This window comes from Hypanus sabinus, chromosome 7 (assembly GCF_030144855.1).
Source record: "Hypanus sabinus isolate sHypSab1 chromosome 7, sHypSab1.hap1, whole genome shotgun sequence".
Classification (NCBI taxonomy): Eukaryota; Metazoa; Chordata; class Chondrichthyes; order Myliobatiformes; family Dasyatidae; genus Hypanus; species Hypanus sabinus.
In genome coordinates this window covers 144,993,750-145,017,111 of record NC_082712.1, presented here as the reverse complement: position 1 = coordinate 145,017,111, position 23,362 = coordinate 144,993,750, and the positions used below count along the sequence as shown (strand labels likewise).

Sequence of the window (23,362 nt, the reverse complement as noted above, 5' to 3'; positions counted from 1 at the left end):
CAAATTCTTTGTAGTGCCTGACTTGTTGAAGTAGTGAAATAGTCTCATTTTTATGCCCAGCTATTTCAGCAAAGTGACATCATGCTTAAAATTAAGAGAATTCATTCACTTTGACAGGCAACTCTAATTTTAGTGTATATATCATTAGAAAAATATTGCAGTGTCTTGAACCCTTTTTAAATAAAATCACTGACAGCTGAAGATTGTCCTGTTTGTTTTAAAATAGTAAATGTGAACTCTTTCATCGTATTAGTAAAGGTGTAAAATCATTAACACATCCATGGCTAGATGGTAAGAAACGGGTTCAGTCCAATTATTTCCTGTTTGATATAGTCAAATATTTTATGAACCTAAGTGTAATGGTTTAATTATAAGCAGTCACTAACATATAATGAGGAATCTTACCCAGGTTAATAGCTTTTAAGGAAATAATACGGTCCATAATTTATCAACTGTAATTTTAATGTTAATTGGAGAATTGTTTCATTTTGGTTGTTCAGTATTTGAACATTTAAACCTGAATTGAATACCAAATGCTTCTAATGATGAATAGCTATCTTTTTCTATTAAGTTCTCCACCTCCAGGTATAATTCTCTGACTGAGTGCTAAATGCAAAAAAGTACAGGCTGATTATCACTCTGAAACCATTCTGCAAGTGATGGATGGACCTGCATATATTTGCAATCTCTCAAATTATCAATATGCATTTTACCTTCCCTTATTTTCCTTCCACTTAGCGGGTACTCAGATTATATCAGATGCCTTCATCAAACCAGGAAATTGTTGGAGTAAACCTCCCTCTTACCATTCTGTACCTCAACATCCTGGTGTCCATTTCTGAACTGGCATATTTTAATTTTCTGGTCTTTCTAGTTTACTTTCCAAATTTCTACCTTATGCTTCAATTACTAGGAAGAGCACTTGTTACAGATTTGCCCAAAACACATTTCTTTCCTTCTTGTGCTACTTTTCTGTTTTCTTCATGACGCAGATATTCTTCAATGAAAGGCTCAAAGATCCAAACAAAAATCATACAGTATTTAACCAATTTTATGAATGCTTCTTTGTGAGTTGATTTCAGTAATTAAAAATGTAAAATTTTAGGTGCAAGAGATTCATGAATCCTAACACCAGGTCACCTAAACAAATTCAATAGCAGCATCTCACATAGAATTCATTTCTGGCAATATTTTTAATAGCACAGAATGAAAGGTTAGTAGGCAGTTTGGTCATTCACTACAATCATGGCTGATGTTTTATATCAGTGCCACTTTCCTGTTTTGCCTTTATTCCTATAATATCTAATACACTATTGACTTCTGTCATAAACCTTCTGAGCACTGAAACTCGATATCCCTCGGGTAGGGAATCCCAAAGATTCACTCCTGTGGTGAAGTAATTTCTCCTGCACTGTTGACTAAACAGCCAGCCACTCAAGACTGTAAACTCATGGTCCAGACATTTGAGCTTGGGGAAACATTGATTTTGCATGTATCGTATCAAGCCTAATTATAAACTTTTATGTTTCGATAATATTATTTCTTAGTTTTCTAAATTCAAGAGGGTATATAGATCAACAGCTTAATCTTTCCAGCTCAATGTTGTTAACTGTGAAACATGACTCCACAGTTCTCTCACAGAAAAGAGTGAATGTTTAGCATTAGCTAATGTAAGTTGACTAGCTGACTGAGGGGCAATTACAAGGATTCATAATCACACCAATGTTATTAAATGTGCCAGCCTAAGAAAATAAGGCAGACTCTTACTCTTTGCTTTTGTTCCTGTTGCTTTTTTTGTAATATACTTCAAGCTTCAGGTTAAATGGTATTTTTTTTTAATCCATTTTAGCAAAACCTGATGAGTTTCCCTGCAAACCATTAGGACAGGAAGTTTCAGTCACTTTAGCACCAGAGAAGACTAACATCATGGCCAATGGAAAGAATGAAAATATTAATGCTCCACCCAGTGTCTTTGAGCGTGATGATGAGGTAAATGAAAAATCACCAGATGAAAATTATCTGCAGCCTCCTCTCTCTGAGACGAAAATTCCTTCTCCAGAAGAATGTCAAACTGCTGTGGAGAAAAGCCTTACTCCTTTGGAAATATGTAAATCTCAAGCTCCGGTTCATGACAGTTCCGAATCTCCCTCAGAAGACCAAACTCGATTACCAACAGAAAGTAAAGTACAGCTTTCAGAAACGAGTCAACCATCCAGTATAGAGGTTACAGAACAATCACCAAAGAAGGAAAATATGTTACCTGTTGAAAGTATTGAGACTTGTACTGCAGAAGATAATGCAGTCACAGGTTCAGAAGTTAACTTTATAGTTCCAGAAAAAGAAACCACCAACTCTCCAGAAGAAACTACAATAAATTGTCAAGATATGAGCAAAGCAGAACATACAGGAACTAATGAAGTAGTTGTAACTGAACTTTTGCAAGAACAATCTGCATGCTCTTTAGAACTCATAAACACGGCTACTGAGTCCCCACAAAGATTGGAGGTATTTGCTTCAGAGTCAGTGAATGAGGCGTCACTAGATAAAGAATATAGCAGTACTGAGTTGTCTCTGCAGAGAAATAATGAACATAAGGAAACAGAAAACAGTGAGAATACTCCCTTACTTTTAGGAGAGTCTTCATCAGTAATGCCGTTGTCTCAAGAAACACATTTATTGGTTCAATATCCACAACAAACTCTTTCTGATATGGATGTCCCTCATCAGCTGGAAGTACATAACCTTATTGAAGAACCACAGTCTATATCGACAATGAAACTTTCATCTCCAGAAGAAGAGGAATTATTCTTTAGTGATTTAACGCATGAAACTTCAGTTGATTTGAGCAGCAGAACAATAGAAGATATGAGTGAGTTCCAAAGTGGAAAAAGAGTTTCAAATGTTTCTTTGTATGACAATTCCAGTGTTTCTCAATATGAATATCAGTATGATCAGATTATTTCAGAACCAGTTATTCATTATGAAGAAGTATGTGCACTTCCTCAGAAAGAACTGGTGGGATCAGAATCAATGGACTTGACTGCAGCAGCAGCTAATTCATCATTGACATCAGATTTGATAAATAAACCACAACCTGTTGAACAATCCTCGACGTTTTACCAATGGCCTTGCAACAGTTATGATCCTGAAAGCTGTGTCATCTCTTCTGCTCACCAGAGTCCTTCCAAATATTCACCACCAGTGCACAAGCAGGATCCTATAAGAAATCAAAATGTACAGAGTCCGGAGCAACTGACAGCTAACACTCAGACCTCACCTATCAGGCAGTGTTTAAGTAGCTCTTGTAAAGTAGTAAGGTCAATGACTTCAGTTCACGTGGCTCATGCAGCTGAGCAGAATCTTATAAACTTCAGGTACATGGCACTGCCTCCACAGGATGACTTGCAGTTGATTGCAACATGTGATGAAAAAGGGACTTGCACAATAAAAGAGATTGACTACCCTGAAGTTATTATTCCAGTTAGCAACATAAACTTGGATGAAACTGTAAGTCTGTTAAAAATACCAGCTTATTCTTCCCATACTGATACAACTGTACAGCAAGAAAATGCCACAGACGAAACTTCAAGTGTAGGCTCAGAGAAATGTTTAGCAGTATCTACAGAATACCAAGATCATGACGCTGTTACATTATGACAACAGTCATTCAATTTTACTATTATGCACTTCACATTGATCAAATGTTCAAATGTTTAATGTATTGCAAGCATTTATATGACAAAGGCAGCCATACATTTTCCACTCATTTAAATAATTGTTTAACTATGCTTTAAGGAGACCTGTATGGTGATTAATTGATACAAAAAAACTATGCAAATTGTCTCATTTCATAAATATACATATCTAACAAAGATATTGTAAGGTTCTTTATTCTGCAAATCACATAGAAAAGATGGATACAGATAAATACACTTAAACATTTCATTAAATGTTTATTGTATTGTGGTCTATATAATTGTAAGTCAAACCACATTTTGTTTATCCCAGTGCATAATCACCATCAAATGCATGAAATGAGTGAGCAGGCTCACAAAATAGCAAATACTGTAGCACACTTTCACACAAGGAAGTTTGACATTGTTTTCCCAGGTGGACTGATATTTTACCATCATATTAATAGCAGCCAATGCTAATTGGATTTTTCATGCAATTTTTCTGCCTTATTTGATTTTAATATGTATAATACAGGAATTGCAATGAAACAGTAATTCAAAAGTAAAAATGATAACATTGCACACAAATTAATTTTTTTAAGTCTTTGGAGTATTCCTTGTACAATATGTACTTAAAAGAGTACATAATTTGCATATGTTACAACAATGTGTAAATAAGTGCTGGAAATTTCTGACATAATTTTTAGTCTCCTGTAACTACAGTTTTTATTGATGTAGAAAATAATATAAATATCTGTGTTGTGATGTTCAAGGGCCAGAAAAGTAGTTGTCGATGTTTACTATAACTTTTAGAAAGAAACTTTGGCAAAACAGTGTTGAAACTAAGCCTGTAATCACTTTTTTTGTGAGGGGAAGATATTTGAAGCCATTCCCTGGCACTTGCCTTGCCTGTAGCAATGATCAATATAACTTTTTGGTCAGAATTGAGAAGCTATTATTATATGACATCAACTCAGGAATACAGTATTCTTGCTTGGTGACCACCTGCAAGTAGTAAGTATTTGCAGCAACCAAAAGAGGACAAAAATGGTGCTCAGCACAAAAATTGTTAGTTGTGTAATATGTGTTCTAATGGAAGAAATAATAACCCTGAGAACTGAATGGGAATATTTAACTGATGTGTGATGTACATAGTTTTTTTTGTATATAGTCTGTTCTTAATTTTGCACTTTCTGTATCTGTTATGGACAGGCACGCCACTTTTTCTTTAAAAAGTTTTACAGTTTCAATGATGGATTGATAACATGAACATAATATTGCTCTACTTGTTAAATATTGTAAATTTATTTCTGCAGGGCTTTTACATTAGCCATGTTTTCTGTTCTTTCAGTAGAAAACAGGCAAATTACTTTGAATAGTGTGGAAACATTGTTTTGTGTCATGATTTACATTGTTTCTAGCACCAACAATATTGTAAACAAAGCTTTATGACCATTTTTATGTGTTGCATTGTAATTTGTAGCCTAAATTTAATGTGGTGAAAATATCATTTCATAAAAATATACTCCTGTCTTGTGTAAATTTTAGTTAAAATCAAACTATGCACATAGACAAAAGGGTATGGTTTTAACTACCTGTCTGACAGAAACCAGGATAGTGGCTAGTTAAAAAATTACCAATCAAATCCGAACTATTTCCACTTTCAAATTGCATGTCATTGCAGGCAAATGAGTAATCCACTTAAATCTTGAGCAATTAGACACCAAATAATTTTAAGTAGCATTGGAACGGAATAACTAACTAACCTCCTTTTCCACAAAGCAGGAGCAGATCTGAAGACAGAAAGGCCATGTGTGGTAGGTTTTAAACTTTTCTTTGTAGGCTGAGTTGAAGCACGTTATTTGTTGGCACCAGGAAGTTCGATCGTCTATTATGTGATGGGCATTATCAAGTATGTTTTGCACTGGGAGTGCACTTCCTGATATGGGCTCATAAGAACAAAGATTACAGGGTACACATAGTGGCCTTATACTGTGTAGCATAATGACATTAATGTCATTGGCCTGCACATAGTCTTTGCAAATCTGGCCTGCCTATAACATAGGCATCAAGACTATTAAAATATATCTCCGTATTATTAAGAGGACTAACTTTAACTGAACTATTGCAGGGAATCTACAGAATCCATCTTCTTCCTATCAGGAGCTTCCTTTAAATTTTATTAGCTGCTTATAACCCTCAACCAATTCTCCTTGGATGCTGCATTACCCCCTCTTTACTTTCTTTAGTCATCTCCTCAGACTTTACCTCCAAATTATCTCCTCACCCTATCCCTAGGTACCTTCTCTCAACCTTCCACAGATCTTTGCCTATTTTACCTCTTCCCTGCAATCTCTTCCCATCTTTTCATTCAACTGCAGAAGATTATAGAGGAAAAATGATGGAAGCACACCTTTGGTATCATACATAATGGCACACCTAAGCTAGGAACTTCATACAAAGCTGTCACAGGCACCTTTGTACTACACCACTTCAAACTGTGTATTTTAGATATGTTCCAGCCTGACAGGCAGTTTACACCTTTGATATTTCCAGTTATTCTGAAAAATTAGTGGAGAAAGGCTACCAAACTTTGTCTCCACTAATTTGTTATTCTTTACAGTATTGTTTAAACTGGTGAAAAAGAAATTTCCCTCAAGTCATGACTCTATTTAATCCTTCATCTATTTCATTTTTATGACAAAAATGGTTTTAAAATAATTGTCAAGTAAATTTAATCTACTTCTCAAAATAAATCATTTTATCAACCTGTGATTTAGAGAAATGAATTCACTAGAATTTAATAGAAAACAATAACTGAGAATCAAGAATACATTTGAAAGCTACAAGAGGACATGTAGGTAAAAAGCAGAGAATGTTAAAGGAAGACAAAAACATTAATACAATGTTCATGCAGTTATAAGTATTCATAACACAGGTTCAAATTGAAGTGAACCAATTCATTTAAATAATGTGATTTGCATTTAGTTGCAATATGTGGTGCAGTCTCCTCAATGAATTTAACCATCGTCATTGTAATCCAACCAACCAAATTATTAGTGTTTCACTTTAGAAATATAAAGCACTTATTTCTCTTATTATTTTATGTAATGTGATCACAAGATTCAGAAATCTTGTCAGGGATGCTCAGAAAAATAGTTAAGTGATTTCAACATTGTAATGATTTAATAACATTTGAACAGGCCAAGGTTGCAGAATTTTTATATTACGTGTCCTTATCCTTTTCCTGCTTGCATTTTGGAATGTGCCACTTAATGACTGTGCATTGAAACCAATATACATTTATAAACCTGCTTCAAAGTTCTTGTTGAATAGACAGAAACAGGAAGCCAAGTATGAAAGGAAATCCCCTTCATCTACAGTTCAAGGTATGTAGTAGGGAAGGGGGGAGGGGAGAAAGAACTGAATGACTGGTGTGAGAAATTGAAGAAAATGCTATACCATATACTGTATAAGATACTGTCTTATGTTTGGTATATTGCTACCTTTTTATTTCCAGGATTTGTTTCAATTCATTTTTAATTACATTGGTGACTGAAGATTATTAAATTATTATTTCAAACAAAAAAAATTCAAAATATTAAAAAGACTAGACAAAGAGATGAAAGAAAGGATGTGACTCAGCTCTTGATCAGTCTTAAACTAAAATAGAACTAAGTTCAATCTTACAAGGTGCTAGAAAGTTTGCCTCTTGTAACCCAATGTTGGGTGACAATAGAATCAAATTCCTTTCTGATGACTATCACAATTTTTTTTGCAGTATCTATTGTCTGCGTTTAAAAAGGAAGAAAGGCCACTGAGCTAAAACAGTTATAAGGCCACAGGAATTCAAGGAGCTGTGTCCAAGTATGAGTCAGAATTTTATCAATGTTAGGAAATGTGCTTTTTTAATCTATTAACTTTGATTAGTCTGTTAAGATTTGTAAGTGACTACACTGCATAGCAGTGAAAAACACATTTTTAGTGTTACCATCAATTATTAAATTCCATCCTTGCAGCACAGCACTGGATGCACTTTGACTTTTTGTTACAACTTCATTAACACAATTTTGGTGACCAGCCAATGCTAACTGTTCATCTTCTGGCATCATTAGCAGGCCTTGTTTCTTGTGGGGCTAAATTCATTAGAGACCAATTTATGTTGATTTTAAAAGAGCCTACACATACTACAGAAGTCCTTTATTGATGCAATAGCCTTTGGAATCTGATAGAAGCAAAGAGTGAAGACACCCAGATTTTCCTATCCAGAAATGGAGGCTTTGCTAAACTTAAGAAATTGAGGGTTTGGAAGTCTGCCTGGCTAACTAACATTGATCATCATATGGCACACAATGATTGATTTAGAGAAGTAAGCAGCAGCTGAATCAAAAGCATCACATTTCGAGGACGTGGATACTATGCAGGAAATATTTCATGGACTTCACATCCATGGTCAGGCTCAAGAAATACATCTTCAGATCTCATCTCACATTTGCTCACCAGCCTCATATTTTGCTCACTTCATTGCATCCCTTTTATTCAAATACCTGAAATCTCTGTAAATTGGATTCTTTGCTCCCATCCTTCAATATTTATATGCCATTCCGAACCATTTATCTAACCTCTAAAGCACTACCTTGCATCTTAGACAAACTTCCATCTATTCAAACATGACAAGTTCATTACTCAAATACGTTCTCACTGACATACTTCATTTTTTGTTTAGCAGAAGATGCTCCCTCTAGACTCTCCATTGCATCCAGGACAAAGCAGCTCCTGTGATTGTCATTCCATCTATTACCCTAAACATTCTTTCTCTGTGATATCAATTTATACTAGCTCAGCATATGCAAAAGTTGCTTCCAGACTACTAAGTTGCCTAAATTACTCCAGCAAGAAGAATGGAAACGTAAATTAAAGCTTACGTTACACAATAAAATAAAGTCACACAACATCTTGAATTGTAAATATATCTCAGCTCCTTTATTATTGGGTCTAAATCCTGGAGCTCCCTATACATAACTCCAACAGTGCACTCCTTTAAAAGAATTCTTGCCGTAATTGGAACAACCACAACAGAATCTATGACCAACAACAATGAAAAGATCATTGAAGATAGTAGTGTGTTCATAGTTAACTCTTCTGACAGACTACTTCATCCCACTTTTTTTTGTTAAGTAGCTCCCCGACATCGATACCAAGAACATCCACATGGCTGGATGATGGCAGCTCAGAAACAAGAAAATAATGATCAAGCCTCCTGCATAAGTTGATCTGAATATCACAGGCACCAGATAAGATATTGACATAGTGTCATGTAAAGGTTTCTTGCAGGAGTGTTGTACAAGTGGAGGCACCAGCAGTCAGGCAGAAGAGTTAAGGTGTCTTTTCTTGGAAGATAAGGTTTCACACAAGCTTCACTTCAGAGGGCTTTGCCAAGGACTGTCTTAATGCAATCAACAGAAAGGGATAATAGTTATGCACAATAAAATGTTTCTTCAGAATTCTCAATCTGAACTACTTCTCTTTCCTTGTACGTCTTCTAATCTTTTTATTACAAACTGCTATCATGATATCAACCATTTTGTGGTTTTTTTCCTGTTCATAACACTTGCTCTAGCCAATCCTTTCAACAATTTACTCAATAAAGTCCAACACAGACATTGTCAATAAACTTGCTGACAAATAAAATGTTGTTTATGCAAACCAGCTTCTACCTTGGAGGTTAAACATTGATTCTCTTGCACTTACTCATAACTCCTGGATAATGATTACACCACCAAACAACAGACATCATTCCCCATGTTGTCACTAAACAAATCTCCTCTGAAGGTTTTTGTGGGCAGTAACTTCATGATCTCTCAACTACAAATACATCTTTGCCCTGATAAACTTATCACTTAGCCTTTTTGTCCCTCAATATTTATAATTATCTCTTATTGATAAAATGCCTTTCAATTTTCATCCAGAAGTGATCTAACATTTTTCCTGATCCTAAGAATTTTCAAATTTTCAAACTGTTCCAAAAATGCATTCCCCATAAATCTGCTGGTGAGTTTTAGTCTCAGTTTACAACCACGATTTTCCATCTGATTGAACATTGAACAATAATTTTGACTCCATTCAATTCCAATGTTTAGTATAGCCTTTGTTTCCACCAGCAGTTGAAAATTCAGTGGCAAAGTCCAGTCATCTCCACATTGAAAATCACAAGGTTATTATTACCTTTTTTGAGGTAAATCCATATGAGACTTGAACATGCCTTGGCATATCTTGTGTATCTCAAGAAAATAACCAAGAGGAGGGAGTCAGTATAGTGAACAGTCAGAACTGAGGTGCCCTGCCATTTGTTAACCACCTGTTATTGTTTATATGTCTATTTTATGCAATTTAATTCTCATATAATGATAATGGTCCTTGCTTTGTGAACCAATAAAATTTCTTTGTTCTTCAACCATGTTGATAAAGTGGAATCTTTGAAAATGACTGAAATCTCACACACTATTATCTTTGTCAATCTGTAAGCATTATAGTTTGTATTATTCTGACTGTCACTGTTTGAATCAGAAACCTACATAACAGCTCTGCAACCAGATTCATCCCCAAACAGTGGTCATCTTAAATCTCAGAATCTAGTGTGAATCCATGACGGAATAATTCTGATGTTCTTTCATTCTTTTTGCATCTGAACACTTGTGCCACTTTCAACGAAGATAGAAATAGTATGTTAAGCTTAGAACAGTATGGCACAGTGCTGCAGGCCCTTTGGCCCAAGATGTTGTGCTGACCTTTTCAGCTACTCTAACTTCTACCTAACTATTCCGTGCCACAGAGCTCTCCATTTTTCTTCTAACTGCCTTACTTTCCCTGCAATGGCTTGACAGTAGTTCAAATTAAATTTATTATCAAAATACATACATGTCACCACGTACGACCCTGAGATTCATTTTCTTGTGGGCTGCTCAGTAAATCCAAGAAACATAATAGAATCAATGAAAGACCACACCCAACCAATGTGAAAAAGACAACAAACTCTGCAAATACAGAAGAAAAAGGAATATTAATAAATAAATAAGCAATAAATATCGAGATCATGAGATGAAGAGTCCTTGAAAGCAAGTTCAAGACAACAAATTCTGCAAATACAGAAGAAAAAGGAATATTAATAAATAAATAAGCAATAACTATCGAGATCATGAGATGAAGAGTCCTTGAAAGCAAGTTCATAAGTTGTGGAAACAATTCCGTGATGGGGCAAGTGAAGTTGAGTAAAGTCAACTCCATTGGTTCAAGAACCTGATGGTTGAGGGGTCATAATTGTTCCTGAACCTGATGATGAGGGCCTGATGCTCCTGTACTTTCTTCCTGATGGCAGCAGTGAGAAGAGAGCATTGCCACAGTGGTGGGTTTCCTTCAAAGTTCAAAGTAAATTTTATTATCAAAGTACATATACGTCACCACATACAACCCTGAGATTCATCTTCCTGCAGGCATTCTCAGCAAATCTATAAAATAGTAACTATAACAGAATTAATGAATGGTCAAGTAGAGTGCAGAAGACAACAAACTGTGCAAATACAAATACAAATAAATAGCAATAAATAATGAAAATATGAAATAACAAGACAGAGTCCTTAAAGTGAAATCATTGGTTGTGGAAACATCTCAGTGGACAGGCTAGTGAGGGTCGTTATCCCCTTTTGTTCAAGAGCCTGATGATTGAGGGTGGTAACTGTTCTAGAACCTGGTGGTGTGAGCCTTAAGGCTTTTGTACCTTCTACCTGATGGCAGCAGCAAGAAAAGGGCATTGCTTAGGTGGTTGATTTCTGATGATGAATGCTGTTTTCCTATGACAGAGTTTCATGTAGATGTGCTTAATGGTTGGGAGGATTTTACCTGTGATGTACTGAGCCAAATCCACAACCTTTTTAAAGATTTTCTATTCAAAGGTGTTGGTGTTTCCAAACCAGGCAGTGATGCAGCCAATTGATGCACTCGCCACTACACATCTATGTAAGTTTGTCAAAGTTTTTGATGTCATGCCAAATCTCCAAGGACTCCTAAGGAAGTATGGCACTGCTGCACTTTCTTCGCAATTATATTCATGTGCTGGGTCCCGGACAGATCATCTGAAATAGTAACACCCGGTAATTTAAAAGTTGCTAACCCTCTCCATCTTTGATCCTCCAATGAGGACTGGCTCATGGGCCTCTGGTTTCTTTCTCTGAAGTCTACAATTAATTCCTTGGTCTTGCTGACATTGAGTGAGAGGTTGTTGTTATGACACCACTCAGCCAAATTTTTATGGTCCCTGCTGTATGCTCCGTGACAATAGTCACTACTTTCCTGAGAGAGTACTCCATATAGATGTGTTCAATTGTTGGAAGGCTTTACCAGTGATGGACTGGACAGTATCCACCACTTTTTGTAAGATTTTCCATTCAAAAGCATTGATGTTTCCATACCAAGCTGTAATGCAACCAGTCAATATACTCTATAGAAGTTTGTCAAAATTGTAGATGCCATGCCAAATTTTAACAAACCTCTAAGGAAGTAGAGGTGCTATTATGCTTTCTTCATAATTGCACATACGTGCTGGACCCAGGACAGATTCAATGAAATGAAAACACTGAGGAACTTAAAGTTGCTGACCTTCTCCACCTCTGATCCCCCAAAGAGGACTGGCTCATGAACCTCCAGTTCCCTCCTCTGAAATCAATAATCAGCTCCTTGGTCTTGCTGACATTGAAAGAGAGGTTGTTGTTGTGACACCATTCAGCCAGTTGTACATTTCTGGAAGCTAACAGCTTTTAAAATTATGATTGATTTTGAAAACAATTTGATATGCTGTTGTGGAGATTTCCTGTCACACTTTTCTGTAACCAAAGCCAGCCAAAGCCAACATGTTGAAATATTGATTTCCCTTCAAGGCTGTGACCTTTGGAGCCATTGCTGATAATGATTTTGGAATTTTATTGATGTGGAGGTGATCTGGACTTTGCCACTGAGTCTTGAACTGTTGTATATTTTGGGTAGATTTTGCTGTGTTTACCTATGAGTAGGATACCTAGCATTCAAACACTTTTTTACAAAATAATTCTTCGATCATTAAACAAAAGATGTCTTACATTAGCCATTGAATGTCATACTGTATCTACCATCACTCAGTTGTCTGTGCCATTTCCTTCACATACAACAAAAACAGAAAACAGCAGAAATTCTCCACAGATCAGGCAGCATCTGTGAAGGGAAACAGATAAACATTTAAAAATTTTATTTTCTTACATCTCCAATTTTGAGGAAGGATAATTGACCAAAAGCTTTCTCTTCTCCACAGATGCTGCTGGATCTGCTGAATGCTTCTGCCATTTTCTGTTCTTATTTCAGATTACCAGATTTGGCTTTTTTTTTGTGATTCCTTCATGGGGATCTGGACTTTTGTATTTGGCAAGTCTCTTGCCACCCAGTTCCAAAATTCCAACTCTTGGGTATCTTTTCTTATTGTTGTTCATTTATTTCCTGTAGGGAAATGAAGTGGATGCTTGACCCAAAGCAGAACAGCAGAGATGATGTAGCAGTGAACAATAACTTTAATAATAGACCACAAAATAAAAAGTCAAGAGGGGCCACAAGACAGGAGAGAACAGAAACTAAACAAAACAGGCAACAAGCTAAACCTTAGGCAGGGAGAGTGAAGGTGATGAGCAACTGTTTGAGGCCAACCGATTCGATGAGTGACCCAGGACAGTGGACAAGGACTGGAGTTAAATAGACTACAGGTGATGGGTCTGGAAACAGGCAATAAGTGAATCCTGTTAGCTGGGTAAATACTGGGAGGTGTCAGCAAGAGAAGGCCTGACATTTCCTGCCTCCTTTCTCAACAATAAGCATATTATAAAGTATTTTCAACAACATAAATTGTAAATTTCCACATACTTTATGTAGCACAGTTGGAATGAGAAGAGGGCAAAAATCTACCAAGAATGCAATCCATTCAAGTACTGGAAAACTGCTGTAAACTGGCGAATGTGAGTGAATATCAATCGCATCAAGTCAAAACCAATGCATAGCTATAAGGCAATACCATTTTAATTGCATTATAGAGAAATCTGCAAGTTAAGTTGGTATTCCTGGAAATATCCAAGGGCATCTTTATCGGCTGCATCAGCCTCTACTAGAAGACCTCCAAAAAGTCAAAGATTCATACAGTAGCCACTTTAACAGATACACCTGTACACCTGCTCTTTAGTGCAAATATCTAATCCAACATCAATATGTCAGCAAGCCAATACATGCCTTTGTGTGGGAAGACCACTGATACTGGCTGTATTAAAGGTGGTGATGAAGCATATAGGAAGGAGATTGAAATTTTGGCTGAATGGTGCCACTCAATATTAAAAAAACCCAAAAGAACTGAATATTAACTATAGGAGGAGGTAACCAGAGGTCCATGAGCCAGTCCTCATTATCATTAAAGGATCAGAGCATCAGCAACCTTAAATTCCTTGGCATTTTCATTTCAGAGGAACTGTCCCTTATCCAGCATATAGGTGCTATTACAGAGAAGACACAACAGCACCTTGACTGTCTTAGAAGTTTGCATAGATTTGACATGTCATCTAAAACTTTGACAAACCTCTATAGATCTACTGTGGAGAGTATACTGACTGGTTGCTTCATGACCTGGTATGGAAACTCCAATGCCCTTGAATGAAAAAACGTACAAAAAGTAGTGGATACAGCCCAGTCCATTAAAGGTAAAGCCCTCCCTACCATTGAACACATCTACAAGGAGCACTGCAGCATCCATCATCAAAACCCCTTACAATCCAGGCCATGCTCTCTTCTCACTGCTTCTCAGGTACCAAATCTTCAGGTCCCACAACCCCAGGTTCAGGAGCAGTTTTTACCCTTCAACCATCAGGCTCTGGATTAGACTGGATAACTTCACTTACCCCAACACTGAACTGATTCCACATCCTATGGACTCACTTTCTAAGACTCTACGACTCCTGTTCTCAATATTTATTACTTATTTACTTACTATGATTATTAGCTTTATTTTTGCATTTGCACAATTTGTTGTCTTTTGAACATTAGTTGTCTGTCCTTGTTGGGCGCAGATGTTCATTCATTCTATTGTGTTTACTGTGAATGCCCACAAGAAAATGAATCTCAGGGTAGTATATAGTGATTGCACTTCGATAATAAATTTAATTTGAACTTTAAACTGACACAGTCAAGAAGTTTGGTTGTTGTTCAGACCAATTGTCAGAATGAGGAAGAAACGTGATCTAAGTGACTTTGATCGTGGGATGATTGTGTATGCCTGCTGGGGTGGTTTAAGTATCTCAGAAGCTGCTGATTTCCTGGAGGGTTCACACACAACAGTCAGTAGAGTTTGCAGAGAATGGTGCAATAAACGAGTGAGTGGCAATTCTGTTGGTGAAGGTACCTTGTTAATGAGAGAGGTCAAAGGAGAATCACCAGACTGGGTCAATCTGGCAGGAAGGTGACAGTAACTCAACTAACCAAGCATTGCAACAGTAGTGTGCAGAAGAGCAACTCTGAATGTAGAACACGTTGAAACTTGAAGAAGATGGGCACAAGCATACATTCAGTGCCTGCTTTATTAGGTACAGGAGGGATCTAATAACTTGTCACTGAGTGTATGTGGATTATGTAACTACTTTTAGGTATAAAATACAGTACTTTTACACTTGTTAATTCTTCATTGCTTATGATTGGAAGCTTGTTAGGTCATCATTCAGCAACAGATGTCAGCAGCATTCTGTACCATCTGGGCTATTGTCTTCACAAGCTTATCTTTTGAGTTATTATCCAAAAAAATATATAATGTCATATAAGAGGTTAACACATGAGGAGCATTTAGCAGAACTAGAGGGCACAGCCTCAAAACTGAGTGACAACAATTTAGAACGGAGGTAAGGAGGAATTTTTTTTTAGCCAGAGAATAGTAAATCTGTGGAATGTTCTGCCACAGACTGTGATGGAGGTTATGTCCATGCATATATTTAAGGCAGAAATTAATCGTTTCCTGATTGGTCAGGGCATTAAAGAATATGGTGAGGCCAGGTGTATGGGGTTGAGTGGGATCTGGGATCAGCAATGATGGAATGTCAGAGCAGACTTGATGGGCTGAATGGCCTAATGTCTCATGGTCTTATTACGTTAGACTTTGGTAGAATGGAACTTCTCAATGAATGTCTTCTTTTCATTTAGTCATATCTCATTGTTTCTTTCCCTTCAGTTCTCATTCTGTCTGAGTTATACAGGTTGAGATAAACTTAATGAAACCTTTATTGTAGAACAGGGAAATGGGAGGCAAAAAATTTATATACCTGAAACTATTGAAACATTATTGTAGATAGTTATTACAGATACATGCAAAGAGGCTATGAGCTTACATTAATTATCTTGTTAATGAATCTTAAAATTGTGCAAAGTCTAATTTTGTTAAAAATGTAAAATTGTTTATTCCCATTGGAGAGAAGAAGCTAAGAACTAACATTTATGTAATGCAACCTCAATCTATCATTTTGTGTGCCTTCCATAATTTTCAGAGCACAATGTCCATGTTCTTCTCATGAGAGGCAAACAGTTCCACTGTAATAACTAAAACAGAACCACACACCCCCCACCAAGTCAATAGCCTATCTTCAACTTCACTTTCATCTCCAAAGTCTTGTTAACCAGGGCTCAGGAAGCCTGGCCTCAGTGTGAAGACAGACTGAGACTTACAGTGCCACTCTGTGCTTCCCTACCATTTGTGTGACCAGAGTGGAAAACGAATGCTCTATGTGGCCACCATCAAGCCTTTTCCACTGTGATCACCTGACCATACATTCTTTTCTGTAACTTCTCTCCATGCTGATTCTATCCCACCATCTTTTCCTTCCTGGCTGTTGCCCCAGCTACAACTTGCAAATCACAGACTGTCCTTCCTTCCCAATTGTCTGCTCTTCACACTTACTTTCATCTTCAGGCAAGAAATAAAATTTTAAAAAGATATGAAAATCCTGCTGTTCAATTCTCCATTTCAAAATTTATCACCCACTTGGGCCTCCTGCCTATACCCCTATAATTACTTGAACAAGAAAGTTTTCCATCCACATATAAAACAGAAATCTCTGGAGGAACTCAGTAGGTCAGGCAGCATCCATGGAAGGAAATGGACAGTTCACATTTCTAGTCAACTGTCCATTCCCCTCCATAAATGCTGCCTAACACACTAAGTTCCTTCAACTGTTGCTTTCTGCTCCAGATTTCATTTACATGATTCACATTGTCACATCAGATCTGTGTGATTATAGTCTCTTATAGTGGAAAAAATACTTGAAATTTTAATCTAATCATAATGCTGGTCACACATTAGAAAGGATGTGCCTAAGGTTCATTAACAAGTCAACAATTAGAAGATACAGTGCAGCAGCCTGTTATTCTCAGATTTTTACTTTCCCTTTGCAAAGCATATATTTTCACCCGTTACTGTTGTTATGTACCCCCAGGGTTCATTTTATCTGGGGACTGTCACTTTAAGAAGCTGAGAGAATGAGACTGACTTTTAGACACTGTTGGATCTCTGCTGACTGCAGAGTTGCTTGGTTTCTATGGTGGAGAGAGGTGGAGTTATTTGATGGACAGTCGAATGTTATGGTTTCTCTGCAGCTTGTTTACTTTTTACAAGGACACACAGATACAGCTCAGAGTCAAGATGGATTCAGTCAATGGAAGACATCAGTGAGTTGGTTACTGGTTTAAACTTTCAGTAGCCCAAAAGGGGTGAGTTGAGATCGATTCAGAGTATTGATAAATGACTCTCACAAGTTTCTGCAACTGGAAGAAGTTTGCAGAGAAGAGAAAAGAGAGGAGAGGAATGTTTGAAACAGAAGAAACCTAGTGACAAAGAGATCACTATTTAGACTCTCTCTCCAAGTAGCCCGTGACAGTGAGTTTGTTTCCATTCAGCTACGAAAGTGTGATTGTCACTTAGTTCATGCACAGGAGTGGGTCCTCTGGTGAGGAGAAACCTTTATGAATACCACATGTCTGTTTACCCTTTGTCTGGGTGTGGTAGTTCACTGAATAAAGGCACCCCTGTGGCAAATCACTGGAATTATTTCGTGTGTCATGGAAATGGATAAGTGGCTATCATGCTATGTGGATTGGGGTAACGTTGTGGAATCCACCAGTGTGTCAACCCTTGCCTGGGTGGTGGTTCCCTTGAAGATGGTCCCCTTTGTGATAAGCTGCTGTTGGAGATAATCCATATGTGGATTCTGTTTGAGTATCCTGTGGCCACCACTTTGAGATGTCCCGTGGCTGAATTTCGGTGTGGTACCACTTGTGTTGAAAGGATATTCGTTGAAGATCACTGTTGGTGATATTTCGTGTGTGGAGTGGAACAACTTTGAAGATAAAACCTACTGCTATTGTTATTTTGTATTCCTGTCGTGGAATCTGGAATATCGATGTAATTTCCTTCTCACAACATTCACCTGTGGATTACAAACATCTCACGTTAATTAACCTGTGCATTTGAACTGGACTTTCTTACATACCTTCATAAGACTGCATCACTTACCACCCAAGCTTCAAGAAGTTTGGGAACTATGTATTTACACCTATAAATGCGTAACACCATTAACTCTTGATTTACCTGGTTTAAGTTACTATATGACGTAGTTACTAATAAAATAGTGTTTTGTTCGCAACAAAACCAGACTCCAGGTGTGTTCTATTGCTGCTGAAACTTTTTAGTGTTGCGTGCACTTAAGAGGTACTGTACTTTTCCTCAGGGTTGCACGTACGTAACACAGAATCATAGACATTTTGTACCAGTGATCAAATGCATAGTACTTTACCATTGATTAACTATTTTCATTTTGCATCTGCTCAGAACTGCACTTTGGCAAATTATATGCAATCTGGCTAAACTTTCAATAACAGAAATAGAAATAAGCAGAAATGTCACTGATATCAAGAGTTATGAGAAAAAATGGTAATTATTAATATTGAAGAAGGGAGTTTTTTGAATTATTTCCTTGAATATGATGCTTTTATGCTTTTAAGACGTCAATGGATCTTGGCAAGGAAATACGTGAATTACTATGAGTGAGATTAATTTGGTACATTTAGAATTGTGTTTTCAGAAAACTTAAATGATCTGTCAATCTAACTAAATTTACTACTGTTCTTCCTATGCAACCTGTGTCAGCCTCAGAAACGAAAGTAAGCCAGTTTACTGATCAGTACTAGGGTTCAATAATTTTAAAGATTATCCTTGTCAAGTCACAACCAACAATAACAACAAAGAGAGCTGAAGCAGTCTATAAACTCAAGGGGAATTTTAGTTTAAAATAATGCAGACAGCCTGTAAAATCTGCTTCTAATCTCCTCAGGGAACAATTTTTTTTTTTGTCTTACAGCTTCTTCACTTTAAATGATATTTCAATGCTCTCTTCCAATAAGTGGTCAATCATTAATTCTGACAATTGTCGTCAGTAACACATTCCTAAATGAGACAGTTAAGTCTTTTTTGATATATTGATTTCTTAAGCCTATTAAATAATACTTTTTTCCAAATCTGCATGAAGGCCATAATGCAATAAGACACGTATCCTTTATGTTCCTAAAGTTCAGTGACTTGTCTTTATGCTTGTTAATACTAATTAACCCAATGGTTGACATGCCACGAATGATGTGCTAACAGTAATATACGGTCAATGGCTATGTAATCTACCTGCAAATTAACCTTCAATCTGATCTGGCACTGAAGGGAATTATATTGAATTTACAGCAGGGAAATATCAATTTCAATCTAACCCACTTGTATCGGTGCTTATACTCCATGTGAGCCTCTCCTCTAGTCACTCTGTCTACAGTTTGTGTCAGAAATGCTTCCTGGACACACCGAACAAATTCTGCCCCATTTAAACCTTTTGCACTAGGAGGTGCAATCACTATTAGGGAAGTTGAAGTCACCCATGACAACAACTCTGTTATTTTTGCATCTTACCAAACTATGCCTCCCGCCCTGTTTCTCAGTGTCTCTGTTGCTATTAGAGGGCCTATGGAATAGTCCCAATAAAGTGAATGCTCCCTTCCTGTTTCTGACTTCCACCCAGACTCAGTAAATAATCCCTCCACAACATTCCCCCTTCTGCAGCTGTGCTACTATCCGTGATTATCAATGCTACTCCCCCAACTCTTTGGCTTCACTTTCTGTCCCTTTTGAAACATCTAAAGGCTGGAACATTCAGCAGCCTTTCCTCCCCTTATGTCAGTCATAACTTCATATACTGACACATGTTCATCATCTTTGTTCCTGATACTTCTTACATTAAAATAGACACACTTCGACTCATTGCAATGAATGCAATTTTACTTTATCAACTGCCTATTATTCCTCACATTCTCACTACATGCTGCATCAATTTATATACTAATTGCTCCATCCTCTGTCCTATCTCTCTGGTTCCCATCCACCTGCCAAATTAGTTTAAACCCTCTGGCAAACTGACCTGCAAGAATATTGGCCCCCCCTTGAATTCAGGTGCAATCTGCCCTTCTTGTATAAATTATACCTTCCCCAGAAAATATCCCACTGGTCCAGAAATATGAAACTCTGTCTCCTGCACTAATTCTTCAGCCACACATTCATTTGCCAAATCATTCTATTCTTACCCTGACTGATGTGTGATACAGGCAGCAGTCCTGATATTATTATTCCTGAGGTCCTGTTTTTCCCTTTCCATCCTTCCCTTTTAGAATGTTGTGCACCCAAACCAAGACAACCCTGACCCTGGTACATGGGTGGCAACATACCATCCAGGTGTTTCTTTCAAATCCATAGGATCTTCTGTGTACTCCACTAACTATTGAATCTCCGATCACCAATGCATTCCTCTATTAGAGGGCCTATGTAATAGTCCCAATAAAGTGATTGCTCCCTCCCATCCTGTTTCTGACTTCCACTCAGACTCAGTAAATAACCCCTTCACTTATGAACCACAGAGCCAGACTCAACGCCAGAGACCTGGTCACTGCAGTTTTCCCCGGTACCTCCCCCTCTCCAACAGCATTCAAAGCTGTATGCCAGTTTTGAGAGGACGTGGCCACAGGGATATTCTGCACAATCTGACTATTTCCTATCCATATCCTGACAGCCACCCAACTACCTGCATCCTATGACGTAGGTGTAACTACTTTCCTGTAGCTCCCATCAAACACCTCCCCATTCTCCTATATGAGCAGGTGTGAAGGATATTCACTTACTAGGCCTCTTAATCATGTCTGATCATCTCATTTTCTAAACACGGCAGCTGCCATTAATAAAATCACAAGCAGCTATAAGTAAACTTCCAACTCTATGTATTGTTTAGCCTCTGGTCATAAGTGGAAGACAATCTTCAGTTCTTAAAATGTCAATGTGATGCACCATCAATAACTGAGACGTAAAGGCGAGATATCGGCTTTTATTGACTGGAAGAAGGAACAAGCAGTGAGTGACCACCATACTACATCCTGGAGACTGAGAGGCCGGGCTCAAGCCTTGATCGCCTTTATACAGAGGTCTGTGGAAGGAGCTACAGGAGCAGTCAGCAGGGGGTGTGTCCAGACAGGTATATGTAGTTCACCACACAATGTCAATGCAGTAATTAGTTTGTAGTTAAAACAAAGTACTCTCCATACAGCAGCTCTGAAGAAGCTCTGTCTATAGAAGCAGATGCTTGGTCACTACACCTGCTTTATTGCTGCTTGAGAGATGCAGCGTAAGACAATGGGTTGTTAAGTTGACTTGTTTAAAACAGACAAAGCTGGCTGTTAAGTTGTGTGGTTCAAGGAAGCTTACAGATCAGATTGAAAATATCATTAGCATATCAAATGATCTATTAATGTTGGAAGTTTTATGCACTCAAGGAAGTTAGCTTCACAGGATGAATTGTCTCCATTATGCTCTTAGGCCTTTTGTGTTAAAAGGGTATCTGAGGAAATATCACATGCTTGTGAAGTCACACCAGTAGTAGAAAAAGTCTATGAATGTATAGAGCAGTTCAAGTTTATTCGGGATGATAAAAGAACACCAAGAATCCTGGAAAAACACAAGGTGAAAAGAATCCATTCCTTTGGCATCAGTTTCTGCATCTCTAGTATGTCTTTTACTGGTTTATAAGAATTGTACCTATGTTTTGGAAATCCTTTGACCTATGTGTCTTAGAAATGCACTGTCTTTTCGAAATAGTTTGAAATGGGTTAATGTTTTATAAGACAGAAATCCTTCAAGTTTTAATCATGTTTTAAGAGTGGTGTTTGGATTTAGACATGTATCACCAAAAGTAAATTAATTGTGTTCATTTGTTATATGGAATTATCTTTTTGGTAGGGTAGAAGGGACCCACCATTTGAATAGTGGGTATTGGCAGCTAAATTCACTATGGAGAATAAACAGGGAAGTGAACCAAGAGACTCAATCAGAGTACTTCAAGGAAGTTACTCACAGGTTGGCGAAGCTTGTGTAAAAGGAGAGCTTCGTGGGTGTTTGGACATGCCAGAAACCTAATCAGCAGCAGGAACAGAGCACTGCTAAGTAAATAAAAGTACAGAAGGGATAGCCATTGTTAGGAGTAGGCCAGTGGTAAGATTAGAAGCATCAGGCTTTGACTCAAGAGGCTTCAATGAGAAGACGCTGAGGCCAAAGAAACAGATTAGAAGATTTGGTCTTGGTAGCCCATTGTACAGAGCAGGCAGGATGGCACATATGGCAGTGGAATGCTTCTCCTTTAGGATGTGGGAATACATGGAACCTGATAGTCTCCCTGATGACTACACCTGCGGGAAGTTCAGCCAACTCCAGCTCATGAAAGACCGCATTAAGGAGCTGGAGTTGGATGAACTTAGGATCATCCTGGAGGCAGAGCAATTGATAGATAAAACTTTTGAGCAGGTGGTTACACCCAGAATGCAGAATTCAGGGAGTAGATGGGTGAACACTGAAAAAGGTCAAGGGAAAAAGAAGTCAGTGCAGGGTCAGCCCATGATCATTCCCCTCAGCAACAGGTATACCCAGTTGGATACTTCTGTGGGGTTGACCTATTTGAGCAAGGCAGCAGCAGCCAGAGCAATAGCACTGTAGTCAACTCTGAGCCTCAGAAAGGTAGGATGAAGTCAGGCAGAGCAATAGTCATAGGGGACTTGATAGTTAGAAGGGGTGGGGTAGGGTAGGCGTCCGTTAGTCTCCATAGACCATGGATTTGTGCATTGAAAAGTTTCCAGGTCACAAGCCTGGGCAAGGTTTTTTTATGGAAGACCAGCAGTTGCCCAAGCTGCAAGTCTCCCCTCTCCACGCCACCAATGTTGTGCAAGGGAAGGACATTAGAGTTAAAAGGATGATAGGAGATTCTGTGGCAGCAAAAGAGATGCCAGGACACTGTGTTGCCTCCTGAGTGCTAGGGTTCAGGAATGTCTCTGAGCAGTTGTAAAATATTCTTGAATGGGAGGGTGAGCCGCTGGAGGTTGTGGTACATGCTGGTACCAATGACATAGGCAGAAGAGGGGTAGAGGTCCTGCGCAGTAAGTTTAGGGAGTTAGGGAGGAGGCTGAAGAGCAGAATCTCCAAGGTAGTCATCTCTGGATTACTCCTGGTGCCACAAGCTAGGGAAGGTCAG

The 23,362-nt window shown here is 37.9% G+C and overlaps 1 protein-coding gene across 2 annotated transcripts in view; it reads left to right on the top strand.

Moving 5' to 3' along the window:
• Nucleotides 1–6,713, top strand: part of LOC132397295 (USP6 N-terminal-like protein) — a 181,046-nt gene extending 174,333 nt beyond the window's left edge. For both annotated transcript variants that reach the window (XM_059975884.1, XM_059975883.1), the window contains one exon: nt 1,850–6,713. In XM_059975884.1, the coding sequence (XP_059831867.1) occupies nt 1,850–3,657 (1,808 nt within the window). In that variant the 3' untranslated portion in view covers nt 3,658–6,713. The remainder of the gene's footprint in view (nt 1–1,849) is intronic.
• Nucleotides 6,714–23,362: the final 16,649 nt, after the last annotated feature.